We start from the raw sequence: 21,769 nt of genomic DNA, 5'->3' as shown, positions 1-21,769 counted from the left end.
TTTACCTTCAGAATTCAACAAAATCAAAGAAGTCACTACCCTCATCAGTTTGTACTCAAACATATCTGATTATTCTGTAAACTGGCATAAATCAATTCTTTTACCAATATGTGTAACAAACTCAAATGCTGCTCTCCCAAAACATCTCCCTTCACATCACATACCTTGAAATAAACATTTCCTCCAGGATATCTGAATTATTTCAGCTCAATTTTACCCCACTGTTGTCACTAGACAATGACTTAAATGAATAAACTTACCAATCTCAATTTAAGGGCACATTGCAGTTCTACCAAAGATCAACTAGTTATTTACTAACTGTTCTCTATGATCCCAATTAAACCAACCAAAATGTGGTCTGACACACACTGAACACATGGAAAACTCTGTTCCCCTGGAGAAACAATAATAATAAAACTATATAAAATAAAAAAAAAACTCAACATTACAAAATAACAAACCTTATGGTGGCAGTGATTTCTTCAATACTAACCCCCAAAACAACTTCAATATTTAATAATTGGAAACAAGAAGATTACTGTAACAATCAATGGCTAGACATAGAACAAACCTACTGCACTGACATACCTATCAGACTTGCCATTCCTGAATAAAATGCTAAAGCACCATAACTGTTCAATCAATATCCTCAACTCTTTCATTACATTTATGGCACTTAGCTGACACTTTTATCCAGAGCAACGTACAAGGTTACTCATGGTGGGCCAATATAGTGTTGCCCAAGGACTCTTATTGGTATAGCGCAGCATAGCCACCCAGAACGGGAATTGAACCCCAGTCTCCCACATTGGCTGGTAGTGGTGTTATCTGTTGTGCCACACCAACCACTTCTTTCAGCCTGGTGGAAAAACAATAAATTGATACATTTTGATATGACTCCCAGCTCACATACACCAATATGTAATAACACAGACTTTGCAATTCATCCCTAATCTTAAATAAATGGAAAGTATTTTTTCAGTAATAACACATTGATTTACACATTCAATACCACTAATAAAAGAACAAATTAAAAGCTAAAATCCAATAAACCTCTTAACCCGCCCCCTCTTATAGAAAGTGTAAACATATTCACTAACCATAAAAAAAACCCTTTAAAACTATATGAACCATTCACTAATATCAAACACCACCACATCTGTCCCATGCAGTAAATGGGAAGTAGAACTTGTATTGGCATAAGTAACAACCACTGGATACAGATCTGCAGGAATACCTTCATGAGTAAAAATATACAATAAATAATATAAGGTCTTACATAGAAGACACAACGTAATATCCTTAACTCTTTCATTACATTTACATTTATGGCATTTAGCTGAAATTCTTATCCAGAGCTACGTACAAGGTTACTCGTGGTGGGCCAATGTAGTGTTGCCCAAGGACTCTTATTGGTGTAGCACAGCATAGCCACCCAGAACAGGAATCGAACCCCGTTCAGTTAATCACTTTTGGAAGAAAACTACCCAAACACTGTCAACATTTTTGGATAACAGCATTGCAGCAACACCTGCCTATACGAACTCCAAGCCACTGCTTTTAGCATTAATCATTGCAAAGAAAATTATTCTTCTTAACTGGAGAAACAGACAGTATCTTTTTATTGCACACTGGATAACACATGAACAAATCCCAGCATAATTTCAGTCATGCAGCACTTTGCACTTAATGTTGTAATATGACCATATTACCTGTAATATGACTTCATGAGACAAACAAATTGGTCTGATTACTTATGACAATATCACAATGAGCAAGACTTAACAGTAAAGGTTTCAAGCCTATCAAAACAACATATCTTAGGGAAAATAAGACCTTAGTTAACAAGGAAAGCCTGCATACTCAAAGGATTAGATATTATAAAATGCCCTTCCCTAAACACAGGCCTCCTTTGTAGACGAGGTAGAGTATGAGTTATTACAAGAGAGATAGAATTGTGGCCAAAATACTTTAGCAAAGAAACCGACTTCTGAGCCACTTATGAAATCGAAACAATATGGAAAAACAGTAGTATTGATCCATGGATATAATATGCAATAAAATATGCAATATGCGTGACGCTTCCAACACCATGCCTTTTTCATTCGCATAGGCATTTCATGTTTGGTAAATGGAAAACATTTATGGCTTGGTAGATAAGCCTGTTTCTTTGCAAAAGTATTTTGGCCACAAGTCTCTCTCTCTTGTAATAACTCATACTCTACCTCGTCTACAAAGTCTACAAAGGAGGCCTGTGTTTAGGGAAGGGCATTTTATAATATCTAATCCTTTGAGTATGCATGCATTTCCTTGTTAACTAAGGTCTTATTTTTCCCTAAGATATGTTGTTTTGATAGGCTTGAAACCTTTACTGTTAAGTCTTGCTCATTGTGATATCCTGATGCTGCACAGGAGGAGATGCTGCAAAAGGACAAAATAGCTACTGCCACTTTTTACATAGGACTGTGGCTTTTTTGACATTTTAAAAATCTTTACTTATTATTCAATATAATCATTACCAATTATTTTGAGGCATCATATAATTGTAGGTATCATATATGCGCTTTTATATTTTATATGAAATCAATATATGCAAACTTTAATCCCTTATTTTATACTTATACTTTTGGTATTGCTTTTCTTTAAATCCTTCTAGATGTGCTGACATCTAGGTCAAGAGGTAACAGACCTGCAAATATGCAACTTTCGCAACTAAAAACACATTTCCTAAATTCGATTACCTGCCAACGAAAGCACTGTGTCCTGTTCCCAGAGATTGTCACAGACAAAACTAAATGAGTACAATTAACAGAATTATGATTACTTTCTTACATTTACTAGTGTGTAGTATTTCTCAAAATTAAAAACACCTCAGCAGGGGGAAGTAACTTTTCATATAAAGCGCCCCAACTCTGGAATAACCTCCCAGATAATGTTTGGCACTCAGACACAGTCTCAATCTTTAACTCTAGGCTGAAACTCATCTGTTTAGTTTAGCTTTAATTACCTGTTTAGTTTAGGTAATTAATGTTTTCCTTTAGATAAAGATTGTGAGTCCTGGGGTTCACACAGGGAATTGTAGTATACTGAAATGCTGGAGCTGTCGTCTCGCTGCTTGCACGCGATCACTCAGATTTGTGGATGGTGAGGCAAATGGACGCTAGAGTTTCAGGGTGCTCCTGTGTCTGCGTTACCTTCTGGCTCTCTCCTTTTAATTAGGCTGTTATAGTCAGACCTGCCGGAGTTATCAGACACATTCTGATACTGCTCAACATTCTCTGCTCTCTATTAATCCATTCAGAACTAACTCTGTCTCTTTACCTTCTCAGAGTAAATGCTCACCCAGCCAGACCTGCTGGAAGACTGCCCGCTGAGGTCCCCTCTACCTGCGTCAGACCAGCTGCCACCAGTCCGACTAGCAGGCCAACAACAGTTGTAAAAAGCGTTATACAAATAAATTTGGCGTGACTTGATACCATTTTAATGTTATTTTAATAATGTCATATTACACACACACACACACACACACACACACACACACACACACACACACACACACACACACACACACACACACACACACACACACACACACATTGGCCGAACAAATTTCAGCAGGTACTTCACAGCCTTAGAATTAGCCAATTACCACAAAACTTGATCCGTATCTCCAGGTATTAAAACTCTGACACGCATAAAAGGTACCTGCCACTGCTCACATTTTAAAACACTAAAATAAGACAAACTGAAACCACATTTGAGATTCTTATACAATATGTCATTGACATAGTGTGGCAAATTTGGTGTACATCCACCCCTGGCAGTCACTGTTTGAATAGATACACAAATTAGGCAGTATACACAAAACATTTTTTCACTTTTTTTTTCTACTATTTTAAATACATATGGCATTTCAAGTACATCTATTTCTCAAAACTGCACACACAATATTACACAGTGAATCCAGCAGTAGCAGAAGTGCTCCAGCATAGCAAGCTACAAACCCCTCCCACAATATTTCTGCAGCCTAATCACCTAAAATGGATCCCACAATACACACCTATACACAAACAAGAGAAATACAGAGAATGTCTCTGCTGTGACAAACATGCACAAGCCCAGTAATGCACACATATCTGAGTACAAAACTGTAACTAATATCACAGTTAAAGTGAACACGATCATCAGCCAGTGAGCCAAACATACAAAATCTAACAACCAATCCATTCAAACCACAGTCAGTACCAGCTGTTTTTCTTGAAAAGAAAAATAGCAATACGCTAAAAGAATTACAACATGTTTGTCAGTTCTATAGTTCTAAAATAACATTTAAACATTTTTTCACTTAATTTTTCATATTGACATACCACCAAGGGAGCGGTTTGAGGGTTTGATAAAATTCAGCAAAAAAGCATTTGTGAGGTCAGGATGTTGGATGATTACCACCCCGCCTCATCCCCAACTCATCCTAAAAAGAATTGCATAGATTGAATTTGCCCGTCTTTAATCCATCTGTGCAGTAAACACACATATACACACTAACGAGAAAACACACATCGTGACTGTGAGTACACATGTCCAGAGCGGTGGGCAGCCATCACTGCGGTGCCTGGGGAGTAGGGAGAATTAAGGCCTTTGCCAAACCTAGGAATTGAACCCACAACCCTGTCATCAATAGCTCTGTGCCTTAATGCACTGACTGAAACTCGCAATCATGCAAGAAGCAGTGTTTTATGTCATCAAATTTTGCCAAATAGTCATTAAGCTCCTTTAATGCTCAATATGTCAGCCCAATACCCTTGAACTTAATCTTAGAGCATCTTAAAAATATTAGCAAGGCCAAAGACACCCGAAAACATTAAAATAGAGGCCCCCTAATCCTTACCTCTCAGTCTGGGTCTTTGAGTTAGGCTTCTTTGTCCTTTTTCAGCATGAAGCCTAACTTGGACATTTTAAATATCATAGTCATCAATATTAATTTACTGTAGTGATGTTGGTATGAAATGGTGTTGTTATATAGCTGTGGCATTTTAAAATTCAATTGGTAGTACAATGGTTCCAAATATTAAATCATATCAATTCTTTACATTTGAAAGTCTGGAAAGAGTTTGCTCCTAGTTATTACGTTTAGGTTATATTAATTATGTCCTTTAGTAATGTTACAAAAGCCTTCTTGTGGAATTCTCTTCAGGTAAAAGGTAGCTTAAACACAGAAAGTGTAATTCAATGTCAAATAATCTGCATAAAGTAGGTTTTAACAGCATCCATCACACAAGCTAATGTCAAAGTGATGTCAAAGTTTATAAAGATATAACAAATAAACCAAAATATATTCAGAGGTGTGGTACATCTCAATTTCTTAACATGCATTTAACAAATTTAAGTTGTGGAAAAAGTGAATCATCATTACGTAGGTACACAGATGTAATGAAGAAGTTTAAATTGGTAAATGATAATTAGGTAAATAAGTATGTATTTAAGTAAGGAATGCAAAAGGTTTGTGTGATTTGGGGTTTTTCAGGTTACAATTAAATAACTAAAATAGAAATGTTTTAGCAATATTGTTTATGCCTTAAGTTAATATTGTAGCTTTAATACAGATAAAGAACACCTCTGAACATAAGATTGGAGGTTTTGTTCTTTACATTTAATATACAATACATTTTTTATCATCGGACATCAAATCAATTGTATCTTTAATGTAGTGATGTCCTAAATCTGTGACTGATGGTGTCAAGACCTTAACATTTGACACATAACGAAAACTTCACAATCAATATAGAAAGCACATAAAAAAAAGATGTTCTACAATGATGGCCCACAAAACACCACAGCCGACAGTGTTAGTGTGTGAGCACATTTAGTAAAGAAGCATGTAAAATGGTCACAGTTTGTTCCATGCAAGAGTGGATGGAAGGGTCTTCTAGCAGTTAGTTTACAGTCAATGCATGCTACCAATGCCTCTGATTAAAGAACAAGGACAATAGAAAAACAGATATACGTTGTGGCAATAAAATTCTTTTATGCCATCTGCATTAAAGCAGACATGTATATGCAGACACAATGAGAGAAAAGATGAGTGTGGGTGTGTTAGAGTAGGGTCTGGTGAGAGCAGAGACAGGGAATTTCTTTCACGCATCTTTTTAGGAAACAGAGGGGATGCCTGCATAAGGCCAAAATGGATGATGGCAGGAAAAGACTGTTGCCTTTCCTGTTTCCTGTTGTATAAGGTATGAGAGATGCTTTATTTTAGTATTGTTGCATAACAAAAATGAGGAGAACTTTAGCCTTTTCTCATTTTTTTTTTCCAACCACCAAAATTTCATGCGGTTCAAAATTAGGAGAAACAAGAGGATCCACTTTATCTTGAAAAATGACTTGATGACAAGAAATTTAAAAAAGAAATCAATAACATGAAAAGTATGGGAAAAAAAAAAAAAAATCAGAACTGAATGCCAAATAGGACACAGTAGGAAGATGCCCCACATAAAGAGGTCAAAGTAAAAACAGCTGAAGTAAACCTCATGCAAATGTCTCAAAAAATCTGAAGGGAAGGTCAAAATGGGAATATGAATTTCTGTGTCAACATGAGCCGACTGACTGTGGTGGATTAAATTAATAATAAACGTTTAATGACAGGACAGTGTCCTATATTATATTTTAATACTGTCTTTTAGAGCTCTTGGGGCTGTATACAATAGGGGAAAAAACAACTAAATGAGTTCTAACACATTTAATCATGGAATTTATCATTTATCTTTAAGGCTTGACCTAGGTCTACATCAATCCTATCAGAATAGCAGGCATCCACAAATGGACATATATTTTGCAATAACCTGGCTGCAGCTAAGTAGAATGGATTAACCAAAATTAGTGTCCTGATTGTGCTTACGTGCAGCAGTTAATACTAAGACACAACTGCACAGGGCTCTCATAAATCAAACAACATTTGCGCACAGGTTTTTAGACACATGTACATGAATATGAAAGATTATAGGAATTTCAAACCCCAAGTTCTCTGAAACACTATTCTAACTGATTTTCCAACAGTGTTATAATGTCTTACTCTATATATACACACACAAGATGATATACATGGATACAAGACTGCAGAATGTCCTTTTAATCTTGAAAATAACCTTTATGTGAAAATGAACACAGAAATTCGAGGATATCTGTTCTCTACTAGAATGTTTCAACATAAGGCAAGCTTTCAGCGGTAGGAAACAACTCAAACAGGAGAAGTAGTTTCCACTGCGATTACAATTCACATTTGTAGGCTTTAAGCATTTTTTGCCTTTAAAAATCTCAAAATGTATCCTCTGTCAGACACAGACATACACTGCAGAAAACCAACAAGATACATTTTACAAGATACATTTTGAAGCATCAGCACACACAACATGGATATTAATACTAATTTTGTGCTTTCTATGTAAAGTTTAAATCTCCTCAGACAGAGGGAGCAAAATTAGTATAAATAGATAACCATGTTATTTAGGGCCCCATTGTCAAGTGTAACTCTTTAGACTAAGACTAATTAGACTAAGTTGGTACACTGAATGTTTCTAAGAACCTATTTATTGTATAATATAACTCTTACTAAAGGATAATAATAATAATAATAATAATAATAATAATAATTGTAAATTCAAGACGGCACACTATACAAATGTACAAATCACAAAGTGTGTTTATTGATATTATATATTGTTTTGAAGTTACACTTTGATCTCATGGGATGTGATGCTTTGAGGAAAATATCTCTAGTTGCAACTCAAAAAGGAAGAGAAAGACTAGAATTAAGCAAGCATGATTCAATACATTCATCCCACCTGGATGTCCTGTGTCACACTCCTCTAGGTCCTCATCATCACTGGAACATTCTGCTGATGAGACAATGTCATCTGTTGTCTGTCAGTTTAACAAAAGGTATGTTTAAGAGTAAGATGGAGACAGAAAGAAGGAAATAGAGGGTGAGAGGAAGAGAGAGAGAAAACAGATACTTTTATATTACACATGAGCGTGGCCACCAGTACTAAAAATAAGTGACTTGTTTAAACATGTTAAATTTTTAAAGTAAATAAGTAAATTAAATAAATAACTTAAATACAATTTTTTACAACATTTTTATTAATTTCAAAAAGGAAAGCGCTAAGCATTTTGCTTATACTACGTTTCCATCCCTGTAATTAATATAAATCTTGATTTCAATTCAGGGTAGTATTAAATGTTTCATTTGGAATAAAGATGGAGATGACTATAGATTAAATACTACATGAACAAAAAAAAGGCTACAGGAGCTTTTATGATATTGGTATATGGTAGGATATGATATATGGTAAATCCATAGGCAGTAATACATTAATATTAATACAGCAACCACAATTATTCCAGTCCCATTGCTAATTATGGTTAACAGAATTTACAAATTTTCAGATGCAATAAACCAAATAAACGAACAATTTAAATAGCTATTTTTAAATAACACAAAAATATAACAAATTTCAAATTACTTCAAATTTAACACAAAATGCCACTTTTACAAACTTTCAGATGCTAAGATGTGACTACTGCAGTTTCAGAATTATTCAACCTCTTTATGACAAGTGTCTTTAGTACTTAGTAGAGCACTCTTTTGCTATCATGACCTGCTGCAACTGTGATGCATTGCCAGACACCAGCTTCTGGCAGCATCCCTGAGGAATCTTGGCCTATTCCTTCTGCCAAGCTCAGACTACACATTTATGCGCCTCACAATGTTCACCATGTCAGAACAGGCACTCATAGTGCCCTAAATTTGTGCTGTGTCTTGATTAGGAGACTGGATTGACTTTGTAGGTCCTTGGGGTTGAGGGTCAAGAAGTAGTCAGTCATGGCTACAGAAGCGGTGTGTGATGCTGACGGTTTTGTGTTCAGAAAAGAGAAATATAGCCCCAAGCGCAATATCTAACACGATTTTCGACTTCTGTACAGAAAAAACACATGACTCATAATACATAACATTGTTAGAATTTCAAAAGGTGTCCATTTATTATAGTTTTTGATTAGCAGCTATCGAGATATGTCCAGATTTACCTTCCGATCTCTGTATTGGCAAAATTGTGGTATTTGACTGAATAAGTCAAAATACTAGACATGTACAATTAGTACAATTTGCTATATGTAATTTCAAAGTTGCACCCAGGGTCCAAGCACATATTAGTTCAAAGAGCCACATTATATGTAGCTTGTGTACATTCAGCATTTTATGCATGCATGTGTTTTAGGAAATCGTTTGATCGGACATCACACTTCAGCATAAAACAATCTCAGTGGCTCTAAAACACCACCTACATTTTAATTGCAAATTCTACGCCTTGAAATGTTAGGTAAAAGTTCCTGATTCTTGGTCATGATTCCCTGATTCATGGTCACTTGCCTTTGGTGTGACCAATGGACTCGATAGCACCCCCTAAAAGTTCTAAATGTTTTTCCTTTACTGTGGTTGCCACAATTCAATGGAAATAAAACTTCAAACATGTTACGATACATTGTGAAGGAATAATGGATATCGCCAACAGAAACATAATGACAGGTAGTTGATTTATTTGAGACACAAAACTAGACAATATGTCAGAAGTTCATTAAATTGGGCGACATAATGGTCATCATTACACCATTACATTTTAGTATTGGTATGACGCGACTCTTTGGTGATGCTTTATTTGCGTGGTTAAAATGAGTATAGCACCAACTATATAAAGTCATGTTTACTGCAGTTTGAGGTAGGTTTTGTATGTGTTTTTGGGTTTGCCAGAAGATAATCGTGATGAGTCAGGTGTATTCGACAATCACGTGTTCCATCCCAGGTACACCTTGCACTATTTACTCATAAAAAAAATCTCTGGAAATTTGAGTTTCTGCTATATGACTATATACTACCGCTAACATTTCTAAATTAATTTGTGATATTTTCACAATTTCTTTAGGGAAGACAGACAGTTTAACAGTTTCAAACCCCAGTTTAACAGTTCCAAACCCCTTTCAAACGCCTCCTACACAGTTCATGAGATTGTTTTGCATCACCTATCTATATACAGTCATGTTTACTGCAGATCAAGGAAGGCTTCGTATGAGGTTTTGGGTTTGACCAAAGGTAAATGTGACTATTTACGTTTTGCAGACTGCCCAAAGTCCACCTTCCACCATTGTGCACGGGTCCTTCTTTTGGTGTCACTAAACTTATTATAGCAGAAAAACATCTATCACAGTTTTATGTGTCTCTGTCCAACAGGAAATCAGACATTTTTGCTGGAATGTGCAACTTTCACGCAGTGTTTTGAGGGACTTTTAAAAACTCCAACTTCCAACTGATATTGCAATTAAGTATATGCCTGTCTCATCATCTCTATAGTGCCACCTATGCTTTCAAAGCATATTTGATACATCTGTATTGGTCCACTCATTAAGATCTGGCAGTATATGACTCTATAGTGCCTCTTAAAGTTTCTAAATGAGTTTTTCTCCATTACTCACAAAATGTGTAATATAGCACAAAAGCAAAAATACACAAAAACCAGAGCAGAAACATAATCACATCCATCATCAAGTCATACACACCCAATGCATAATATGTCTGTGTCTGTTCCTTTATTGTTCATTATGACAGACATATTATGCATTGGGTTGATTAGCTTCGCCAAACAGGGAATAGGCCATATTGGAAGCAAGGCCATATTACAGCAAAGTCATTAACAATTATTACAGATAAAAAGCAAAACTGAAGACAATTTCAGAAAAAAACTTGTAGCTGGACCTGGGGGTTCCTAAAACAATAAATAAAGGTATTTGATTATTAAAATGTACTCTGTTTTACAATATTATTACCTGAATGGTGGGTGGGGAGCGCTGCTTTCGGGTTGTGGTTGTGGACAGGGTTGTTGTGGTCTCTATGAAAGTGGTGGACATCTCAGGGGGCATAGAGGTGGTGGTATGGGAAGGGCTTCGGCTGGTAGGTACATCTCCTACCAGTCGCACACTGCCATTCACCTTAATGTTGGCATGACCCTCAGCAGCCATGTTAAGAACTTTGAGCCCATTGTAGTATAGACCAGACAGCTGGCCTTGATATGGACGTTTGCGATCATTTCCTCCTATCGAGATCATGGCTTGGGTGTTGAAAATGGTGAGCTGCCGACCTAAGCACAAAAACCAGAGCAGAAACAATCACATACACCATCAAGTCGCATATACTGAAAAATTATAACATGTACATATTTATTACAGAACAGTACAGAATTGTGCATACTGTATTTATTATTACTCTGCTCTGATCTGTGGTGAGATACAAGTACAAGATATGATAGGTTAGTAAACTAACTTCTTTACACAAAAACTGTTAGAATTTACAACAACTCTGACTTGTTAGGTACACCCATTAGGCTGACACCCATTTTGCATACTCTGTATCTCTCCATATTTAACATTGCTACAAATACAATTGTATTCCATTTGACATGAAATGACTGGGGGAGGGGGGTAATCTCATTTACATTGAAGAAATGTTTATTTGATTCATGCATGTAATTACATGGTAGGGAAATATGAAGAGGCTTTGAACAGTGTTAAAGGGACTTTATAATCATCGTATTAGGTTTAGGCAATCATCTTTAAAACCATTTTATATTCATATTATTGTAAAAGCTTAAGTGCTAAATAATACTAAATGTTAAACCCGATCCAGTTTACATTTATTACCACAGAGCAACAAGCTTGAAAATAAGCAAATAAATAAAATGTTCCCTTTATTGTTCAATTTAAATGCAAACACAACTGTACTGTGTATGAACGCAAATGAATTGTTTCATGTTCTTACAATTGTTTTTACAGTATATAATCCAGTATATCCACTATTCATCATGGATGCATTTTCTACTACATACTATAAATACTGTAAAAAATCTATTAAAATATTTTACTATTCATTATTAGTCCCTTTAACTAGTAAATGGTTCAACATAATCTAAAAGAGGCAAAATAATAATAATAATAAACAATACGTTTTTGGGTGTTTTAAGTCTTGTCTGACCATTTGTTTTGTATAACAATGATATGATATGACAAGGAAAACAAAAACAAACAATAAATTAATTAAGGTCTTGTAAAGGTTACCTTTCTCATGCAGCCAATCTTCAACCGGCCGGGTATATTTGAAAGGGATTTTCTTATTAGCCATTTGAAAGCGCTCAATGTCACTGATGCCTTCAAAGTTTGAAAGTTTAAAAAGCATTTTAGCACTCTTTGCACATTTCACATTTAAATGCTGTTTAGGATAATATTTAGTTGAGTTTAGATTGGTTAGGTGTTATTTTTATCTGCTTATGAAGATTTACTCTGCAATTAATGCAAATGCAAATCACAAACAGAAAGATTCTTGACAGCCCCAGTTATGGTTCAACATATACTTTTGCCATGTTTATACAATGGTATGATGCATAGATACAATGCAGATTAATGATTAATTAATGAATTCAGATTAAATAACTGTAGTTAATTCAAAGGTATTTTCCCACTGGACATCACATGCTCCTACAGTTGAAAAGACAAGGAACAAATCACTCTACAAACAATTCAGAGAGGACAGAGAGAGATGAAAGATAAGCCCTCTGATGAACAGATGTAACACCATGCTGATAACGTTATTGCATGTGTAGTGTAAGGTCTATGACTGACATAATCCTACTCCACTGGGAAAAGAGCAGCCAGTATACAGTGGCTTGCAAAAGTCTGGACACCTCTGGTCATTTTTTGTAACTGTGAATAGATAGGTGAATAATAAAACATTTTAAAAATTAACATTTTAGAGTACAAAAAAAGGAAAGAGCACCATGTGAACACTGGGTGAGAATATGACAATAAATGTATATTTTCTTTAATTATAAGTACCAGGAACGCAACAGGATCAGATGGGATCTGCGGTTGAATTTTCATAGCCTGCGCATCACAGCTCGCTCTGGAATTTATACAGATCTTAATCAACATGCATGAATTCAACATGCTTTAATCAATCATCATTCCTGCCCCAAAGAAACCCGATCAGCCTGCCTCAATGACTACCGCCCAATAGCCCTCACATCAGTCGTGGTAATGTTCTTTGATAAGCTGGTCAGAGATGTCATCACCACTTCACTGCCAGACTCCATGTACCTACTCCAGTTTGCTTATTACTGCAGTTTGCTTACTACTAGATTTGTGACTTACAGACAGACCACAAGCAGCACAGGTAGGCAAACGTCTCACCCAAACTCACCCTTATCCCTTGGACCTCTAGGTTTGTGACCCACTTGATATACTGTGACTACATTTATGACCGTGTGCAGACAACACTGCAGTGGAAAGAGCAGACAATTTCAAGTACCATGAAATTCACATCTTGTATGATCTGCCATGGTCTTGCCACAAGATGGCATGGTTTTCTTCACTCCCTGATGAAGACCTGTAAGTTTTCTACCACCTCAGATTCCTAAGGGCTGCCCTCCAAGGTGCTGAGGAATGTCTACTCCTGCACGTATCCTGATACTCCTGCAAGTATCCTGATAGGAAATATCACAGCCTGGTTTGGGAACAGCACCAAGTAGGACAGACTGGCTCTCCAGAGGGCTCTCTGAGCTCCCTCACCTGCAGACCATCTACAGCAGGTGGTGATGGACCAAGGCCAGGAAGATTGTAAAGGATCTTAGTCATCCAAGCAATGGACTGTTCTCTCTGTTGTGGTCAGGGCAGCGCTTTCGCTCCCTGAAGGCAAACACAGAAAGGACAAGGAGTTTCTTCACACAATTCTGACTCTTAACCAGGACTGTGGCTATAAATACTGTGGCTGTTTTTACCTATACACAATTTTCACTGTACATAATTATTATTATTATCATAATTACTACCTCCTGCTCATTTGCACTACATTATGTTGCACATGCACTTTGCACTTGTTGGTTATTTTATTTGACAAAGCTGTATAGTCTTTGCTTATTTTATATTTTATAACAGAACTGTACACAGACACAAACACACACAAACTGGCTTAATGCACCTATTTTATATTGGAACTCTTGAACTATTGGAACTGTCTTCATAATGCATACACACATGGACAAAATTGTTGGTACCCCTCAGTTAATGAAAGAAAAACCCACAACGGTCACAGAAATAAATCTGACAAAAGTAATAATATATATAAAAAAATAATAAATAAAAAACCCACACTGATTTTGAACCATGCTTCAACATAATTATTTTAATTAATTTACTAATTAAAAGTAAACTCATTAAACAGGCCTGGACAGAAATGATGGTACCCCTGAAAATAATGTGACCAAAGGGACATGTTAAATCAAGGTGTGTCCACTAATTAGCATTACAGGTGTCTACAATCTTGTAATCAGTCAGTGGGCCTTATATATAGGGCTACAGGTAGTCACTGTGCTGTTTGGTGACAACAGTCACACTGAACATGGACCAGAGGAAGCGAAGGAAAGAGCTGTCTCAGGAGATTAGAAAGAAAATTATAGACAAGCATGTTAAAGCTAAAGGTTATAAGACCATCTCCATGCAGCTTGATGTTCCTGTGACTACAGTTGCACATATTATTTAGAAATTTAAGATCCATGGGACTGTAGCCAACCTCCCTGGACGTGGCCGCAGGAGGACAATTTGTGACAAATCAAAAAGACGGATAAATACAAATGGTAACAAAAGAGCCCAGAAAAACGTATAAAGAGATTCAAGCCCAGTGTCAGAAAGCTTGGTCTCAGTCGCAGGTCATGGGTCTTTCAACAGGATAATGACCCAAAATACACAGCTAAAAACACCCAAGAATGGCTAAGAGGAAAACATTAGACTATTCTGAAGTGGCCCTGATGAGCCCTGACCTAAATCCTATTGAGCATCATTTGGAAGAAGTCAAGTCAGCGCAACTAAACTTACTTGACGTAGATAGGAGCCTAGGGATCAGTCGCCAAACCCCTCGAGCAACCAGAGTAGCAGTATGCTCATGAACGTGACGGACTCTCTCAGACGTCCTCATGAAGATTTAACTCGATCTAGGATATAGCAAACAAACGCCAACCCTCCCGGTCGGCTTAGCAACCGTAATTCTCGGCAACGAGGAGTTCGTGTCAGCTCCCTAAGTACCCCAGCCTCAGGTGAACCAAATCATCAGAACAAACACACGTGATTAACCAAACCAATGAATGTGAATCGACACAGTCTGTAAAGCTTGACATGAACATGAATACTGAACAGGAAGTCCGTGAACCAGGAAATCAACTAAACATCAACTTAAAAGTCCTTGAATTTGAAGCCTGTGGACCGCGGCTCGGGAACGCCCCCGCGACGCAGACCTGACATTGCCTCAAAAGGTTGTGCAGCAGTGTGCAGCGATCAAGTAATAATGGTAGAAGGTTTAAACAGTAATTTTTAAATGGCTGACGATCCATATAGGACAGCATTTACATCAATCCTAGATTCTGTCGGCATTACCCAAAATGTAACGGGGCTACACCTGTGTAATGTGATGTGATAATAAATGTGATTTGATAACCTAAATATTCTTATGCAAACCTCAGCAATTTAATATGAATTCAATTATAATAATAATTTTATATACATACAGCTACACCTTAGTGAAAATGTATTTTTGCCCACTTTTATTGTATGAAGTGTTCAATAACACCATAGACTTACAATTTATTAAAAATCTCCCTAACTTATCGACCTCAGTCTACTCTCAATCGGACCCAACGGAGCTTGATAGACGAACCAGCTGCTTAGAAAATACCTTTCATTCTACCTTAGACAAGGAAGCACCACTTAATTGTAAAAAGACAAATCTGAAAAAAGCTCACCAAAAACAATCGAACGAGTACTTTAAAAAATACAGTATGAAAATTGGAGTGGAAAAGGTGGGCAACCAAGCTGGAGGAACTGCACCCTGACTAGAAGGAATTCCTTCCAAACTACTAACTGAAGTACTCCCAGTTATAATCAAACCTATTTTAACAATAGTAAACTCAGGCAGGGTCATGTACCTAAAGCTTTTAAACTAGCAGTAAATCAACTTTGATAGACCTGATTAATTAAAGAAATATTCCTAACCTACCACTAATATCTAAGAACTTCTATGGCCCAACAAAATCGCCCTGCATGAACCACGTACGAAAAATTCCAATCTGGATTCAGACCACATTATAGCACTGAGACAGCTCTAGTTAAGATAGAAGTTAGACGACTGTGTATCCCTGTTGGTGTTTCCTGACCTCAGTGTAGCTTTTGCTACTATTCTAGTAGAAAAATATGTATACATGGTTGACATTACAGGAACAGCCCCATTGTAACATTACTAGGATATCTTTTCTACATCTTCATACGACTGCCAAGGTTCTTCTATTGACATAAGCTCTACATGGTCTTGCCATCATGATTACTTAGGTCACAGGGCCCAAAGCCCCATCACAAAGCCAGGGGAGCATCTCTGCAATAACCTTCCGGACTCAGACATAGTAATATTATAGTAATTATAGTAATATAATATTAGGATGGAAACGCATTTCATTTGTTAAGTAATGCTTTCCTTTAGATAAAGGTTGCAAATCCGAGGTTCATGGGCACAGGTAATTGTGGTGAACTAAGATACTGGTGCTGCCCCGCCAGGTTTGTGGACAGTGGAGCAGATAGATTCCAGTATTTCAGAGTCGTAAGCCACACTCTAATAAATGTTCTCATTCTCTGTAAACTAAAAATCCAAAAAGTACTAATTTCATTTCTTTACCTTATTCTGAGTTAATGACTGTCCAGCTACCTGCTACTGCTACCTGCCTCGGGCTAGTTGCCCACCATCCATTGCTGAGCTGTTTCCTACTATTGTCACTATTAACCCTAATTTTATCATTATTCTTACCAACCAATACTGAATGACTATTTTAGTTATATCATATTATGATTATATTGGTACTCCTGAGCAGAACAGACATGTGGCGGTACAATGACATTTAATTGATCATTTATAAGTTGTCTTGACCAGGTGAGGACCTTTGGCTTGCTCACTGTTTTTTATTTTATTTTATGTTTTGTTTATGTTTTATCTTATATCTTAATACTGGATTCCTATAAAGCTATGTCAGAGGTTAAAATCAGCTTTACAAATCAATCTGTTATGAGTAAATTATTAATTAAATATGTTTTTTAGGATGTTCCTTGTCTTACATATTTGTTAATGTACTGGAGAGCATATGAAGTACAGTGAAAGTCAAAAAAAACTCAAAATCGCTTACAGTTAACAAACAGATGTTACCTGATGGAAAATGCTCATTGACAGCCCAGTTGTCCACCTGTAGTGTGGCATTTCCTCCATTTCTGGTGAAGCGTACCAAGTGATATTTTCCATCATTGACTGCAGTAGTGGTCTCTTTGACACCAATGTCCACTGTGCCAATGTTAAACATCACACCTACATTGCCTTCTTCCTGAAATACACACAAATACACATTGTTTCAGAGAAGCTGAAGAAACCAAGACTGCTATCTTGTTTAAATTAATTTAATAAAAACAAACTGCTAACAGGAATGACATTCACATAGCATGAGTAATGCACTGTCCAATGTACCAATGTAATTTGTAAAAATATTTTAATCAAATGATGCAAGCCATGCCAGCAACTATAACTGATTTTTTTTCTGAAGCTCAATTGTCTATGTAGCTCAATGTTTTATAAAATATGTACTCAAATGTCTTAAATGTATGCTTAAATTTACTAGTTTGCAAGTCCATGAAGGCTCTACCACGAATTACAATTTCAATTACCAATACAATAAGTAAACAGACAAAAATAAATTAATCCATGTATTAATTAAAATAAAAAAGGGGGGAGAAGAAAAGTCAATAATTTACATGACCAAATATGTCCTTAAAGGTGACCAGATCTTTTAGAACTGTACAGATTTTTGATACATCATTATACATACATTTTCCCATGGTGATGATTTTGCTACTTGTGTAAGCCACATCTTAACCAAGGGCACATCAGGCTTAGATTATATCAAATCTATAGGATTTGATATAATTACATATGTACATTAAAGTACATATGTTTGATAGAATTGAGGCAAAAATTAAACATTTCTAGAATAGCAAATTAAATTAAACATTTCTAGAATAACACACAGAAACCTCCATTCTACCATGTCAACTACCATTTCAGCATCTAATGATATAACTATAGGTACTTATTTAATAGTCATATTTAAATAATCTACTATGTTTAACACACTCAGTAACTTGTCTGATCATTACCCTGATTACAACAGTTTGGTCTGGTTTAATTAGCCTTGGAAGTAGAGATTCCAATCGACAATCAGTGTTTTTGTAATAATCTCCAAGTCTATGTTGAGTAAACTGACTGGCTGGTATGATGAACATTCTAATGGGTCTTTTATCTTTTTTACAAGCAAATATCTCAGGTAGTATGTTATTATCCATCATTTCATTGATAACTTGCATAAGTATTGGACTAATCTTGGGCCAGAATATCTTACAGAATTCTAATGGATAACCGTCCTGACCTGGTGATTTTCTAGAGGCCATAGACTTAATAATCTTCCACACTTCTTAGACCCGATCAATATATAGCACTAAATGAAGCCACTCCTGCATGTTATAAATATGTACATAGCCCTAGATTATCAGGCAGAGGAGGTGGAGTATGCATAATCTACCAGAATACACTAGATATTATTCAAAAACACTAACACCTTCATTTCTTTGGAGATTATTTACATTAATATATCAAATCCAGCCACAAATAAAATTCACACTAATTAATATTAATTAGTGTGAATTAGTGTGGCCTCCAGGGCCCTATTCTGAATTTTTAAAATAATTTAGTGATTTTGCTACAGACTTGGCAGTGTGCAGTGACAAAGTTATAATAGTAGGAGACTTTAATATTGATTTTAAGAAAAGCAGATGATCCATTAACAAAGGCGTTTTTTGTTAATGTGTTGCACCTGAGGCCGTGGTACTTAAGGGTCTCCCACGCAATACTCAATGCCGAGAATTAAACTAAATGGATTTGATCTGTCCAAGGACATCAAGGTCATCGGAGAGGTTACCTTCTGATATCTAGATAGCGTTACTGATACCGTTCATGGGCAAGCCTCGACACCAGGTCTGTTCAGCATTGAACGGAGTCCCACCAGCCTCAGGTGTGTTTTGAGTTGTCCCTTTGTGTTGTCACGGTTGTGTTTGGTTGTTCATTTTGCCCTGTACTTGCTGCTTTTTGCTACGTTCTCCCCTGTTTTGTTTTCTTATATTCTGTTAATAAATATACTTGCATTGGTCCATCTCTGCGAGTGTTTGTCCCTCTGTGTCTGACCTAGCTTGTCATGACAGAATTCTCGGCCGAATTCCTCCGAACAGAGGAGATGGATGCCGTGAATCTGGCTGTGCATGCCCAAGGATAAGTCTTGGGGCAGCAGCACCACACCTTCCAGTGTGTGTCTGAGACCATTAGTCGCTTGGTGCAGCAACAGGCGGACCAACGGCAGTAAGTCGCCCAACTAGTGGGCGACATTCAGGGGCTCATGAAGCAGTTTCAGGCTTCGTTGAAGCCCACTAGTTCTACCTGCCATGTCACAACGTCCACTAGTCCGTATCCGGTGGGCAGACCGCATACGTATTCTGGCGATCCTGAGCTTTGCGAGGGGTTCTTGTTTCAGTGCTGGGTTTATTTAAGTAGCCAAGCAGCCGGCACTGACCAGGCGAAAATCGCCTTTCTTGTATCCTGTCTCGCTGGTAAAGCTTTGGATTGGGCCACTGCCACCTGGGAGGAGCTTAATGTGAAACCCTTTTCGGAGTACCTGAAGCACTTCAAGGCGGTGTTTCAGCATCCCCGAGAGGGGCTCACGAAGGGCAACCTGCTGCTGCGGCTGGAGCAGGGCAACAGGTCGGCAGCCCACTATGCGCTGGAGTTTCGCTTCTTGGCCGCGCTTGGTCGCTATACCCCCACCAGGCCCCGGGGTGCTGGGGGGCCAGTAGCTGGTGGGGAAGGGCCGGTAGCTGGTGGGGTATTTATACCGTGCCACACAGGTGGGTCTGGTCAGCGTTGATTACCGCTGGGGATTCTGGGGCTTGGAGTTCTTTGCTCCAACCCCACCCAGCCAAACACAATTCCCCGTCGCACCTTTGTAGAGCGAACGGTAACAGTGGGTTTAAGTTGTGAACAGTGAAGAGAAGCTGAAGTGAAAAGAGAAAAGTTTCAGTAGTGAACGGCGAAAAGCTGAAGTTAAAAGAGAAAAGCATTTGAGTTGTTGTCTTTTGTTTGAGTAAACATCACTCCTGGTTTTTCCTTTGTTTGTTTTCCCGCCATTTTCTATGTTGCTTATGATCAGTGTTTATACTGCCACCTCTCACAGCTGTGGTAGCGCAGTGGAAATACACTGGGCTCCCATTACCAGGGTTGGGAGTTCAAGCCCAACAGTCACCAAGCATACATCATAAGAGTGGTAGTTTCAAGAGTGGTAGTTTCAATAATAAAACAAAGTTTAACTGCACTTGAGTCCAAACCCCACACCATAACAATTTAAGCTTGTAAGGATGAGGATAAGATGAGCTCTTAAGGTAGTTTTAAAAGCATTCCATTTAGTTGCAGAGGAGGTATATGCATGTTGATTGTGATGCCAGTATTGTATTATTTTCTCTAGAGTGTATAAACAAAGATTTTTAGCTAAAAAATGTTTGTAGCTATTGGGCGTGACAAATTAAAGTCCATCTTTAGGTACACTGGGCTATGATGAAAGAAATTCAATTGGAAGAAATTAAATAATAGTCCAATTTGACTTTGAGGATTTGAGTAAAAAGTAAAATCTTCCTCTGAGGAGTTTAGTTTTCACCATGAATACACTTTTCACGGCCTTGTTATCGCGCCCCAAAAGTCCAAAACCTCTGCAATACTAGTCACATAGCAGATCCATACGGGACATGAACTTAGTAATAACTTTAAGTAGGTAACTGAGGAAGTTCAAAACCTGTTTTTTTTTTTTTTTTTGTTAAGCTAGGATTTATTCCTAAGTGATAGGGCACAAAAACACATCGATCACAGTACAGTGTACAGTGCAACTGAGTAAGGTCATAAACTGTACACATCTTTAACCACATTAGGTGTGGCTGCTTATGACTGCTGCTCCAATGATTAAGCAAAAAAGAAAAAACAAAACATACAGAAATTCAATATGGACTATGTATTACTATTCAGTATTCAGAGAGGAAGAAAATAAAGCACTATTAACACTGTTAAGAGTCTGTATTGCCTTCTTGAGGACGCAGAAAAGTAAACAAAAACAAAAGTAAAAAAAAAACTCCTGATTTCTCACAGATTCACAGGGCTAGAAAGAAAAACAATTCACCAGCTCTCAGGATTAAATTGTACAAGTATGGTTCTGCACAGGTTGCCCTGGGTGAACTGAGATTTCTGTGGCCCACCCATGTTGGTAGCCTGTTCTGTAAAAAACTTAGCAAGCAAAAATACTACCTACAGCATTCTCCTTTAAGCCCACAATTCTCACATTTTTGCATCCTTGTTGGCCGAGATATGCTGTTCGGACTCTTTGCGTCTGCAATTTATCCAGACAAGTCTGGAGGTTTCAAGGTTGGAAATGAAACCAGCTATACCAGCTCTGACTGTCAGACATAAACACCCAACCCAAGACGGAGGAATCACACTGGAGTGATTTGGGAAGAA

The 21,769-nt window shown here is 37.3% G+C and overlaps 1 protein-coding gene across 8 annotated transcripts in view; it reads right to left on the bottom strand.

Annotated features, from left to right (window-relative positions):
* Positions 1-21,769, bottom strand: part of nrxn3b (neurexin 3b) — a 129,693-nt gene that overhangs the window by 10,863 nt on the left and 97,061 nt on the right. For 5 of the 8 annotated variants that reach the window (XR_011979710.1, XM_072679688.1, XM_072679707.1 and 2 more), the window contains 4 exons: positions 17,327-17,498; positions 12,154-12,243; positions 10,870-11,180; positions 7,836-7,914 (listed from right to left, as the gene is read on the bottom strand). Coding sequence is in view for 7 of the 8 variants with exons in the window: in XM_072679688.1 (XP_072535789.1) it covers positions 7,836-7,914; positions 10,870-11,180; positions 12,154-12,243; positions 17,327-17,498 (652 nt within the window). In the remaining variant the exon portion in view is untranslated. The remainder of the gene's footprint in view (positions 1-7,835; positions 7,915-10,869; positions 11,181-12,153; positions 12,244-17,326; positions 17,499-21,769) is intronic. The other 3 variants (XM_072679725.1, XM_072679733.1, XM_072679743.1) reach the window with 1 other exon arrangement.

Source organism: Salminus brasiliensis, chromosome 1 (genome assembly GCF_030463535.1).
Source record: "Salminus brasiliensis chromosome 1, fSalBra1.hap2, whole genome shotgun sequence".
Taxonomy (NCBI): domain Eukaryota; kingdom Metazoa; phylum Chordata; class Actinopteri; order Characiformes; family Bryconidae; genus Salminus; species Salminus brasiliensis.
This window is presented reverse-complemented; position numbering and strand designations above follow the sequence as displayed.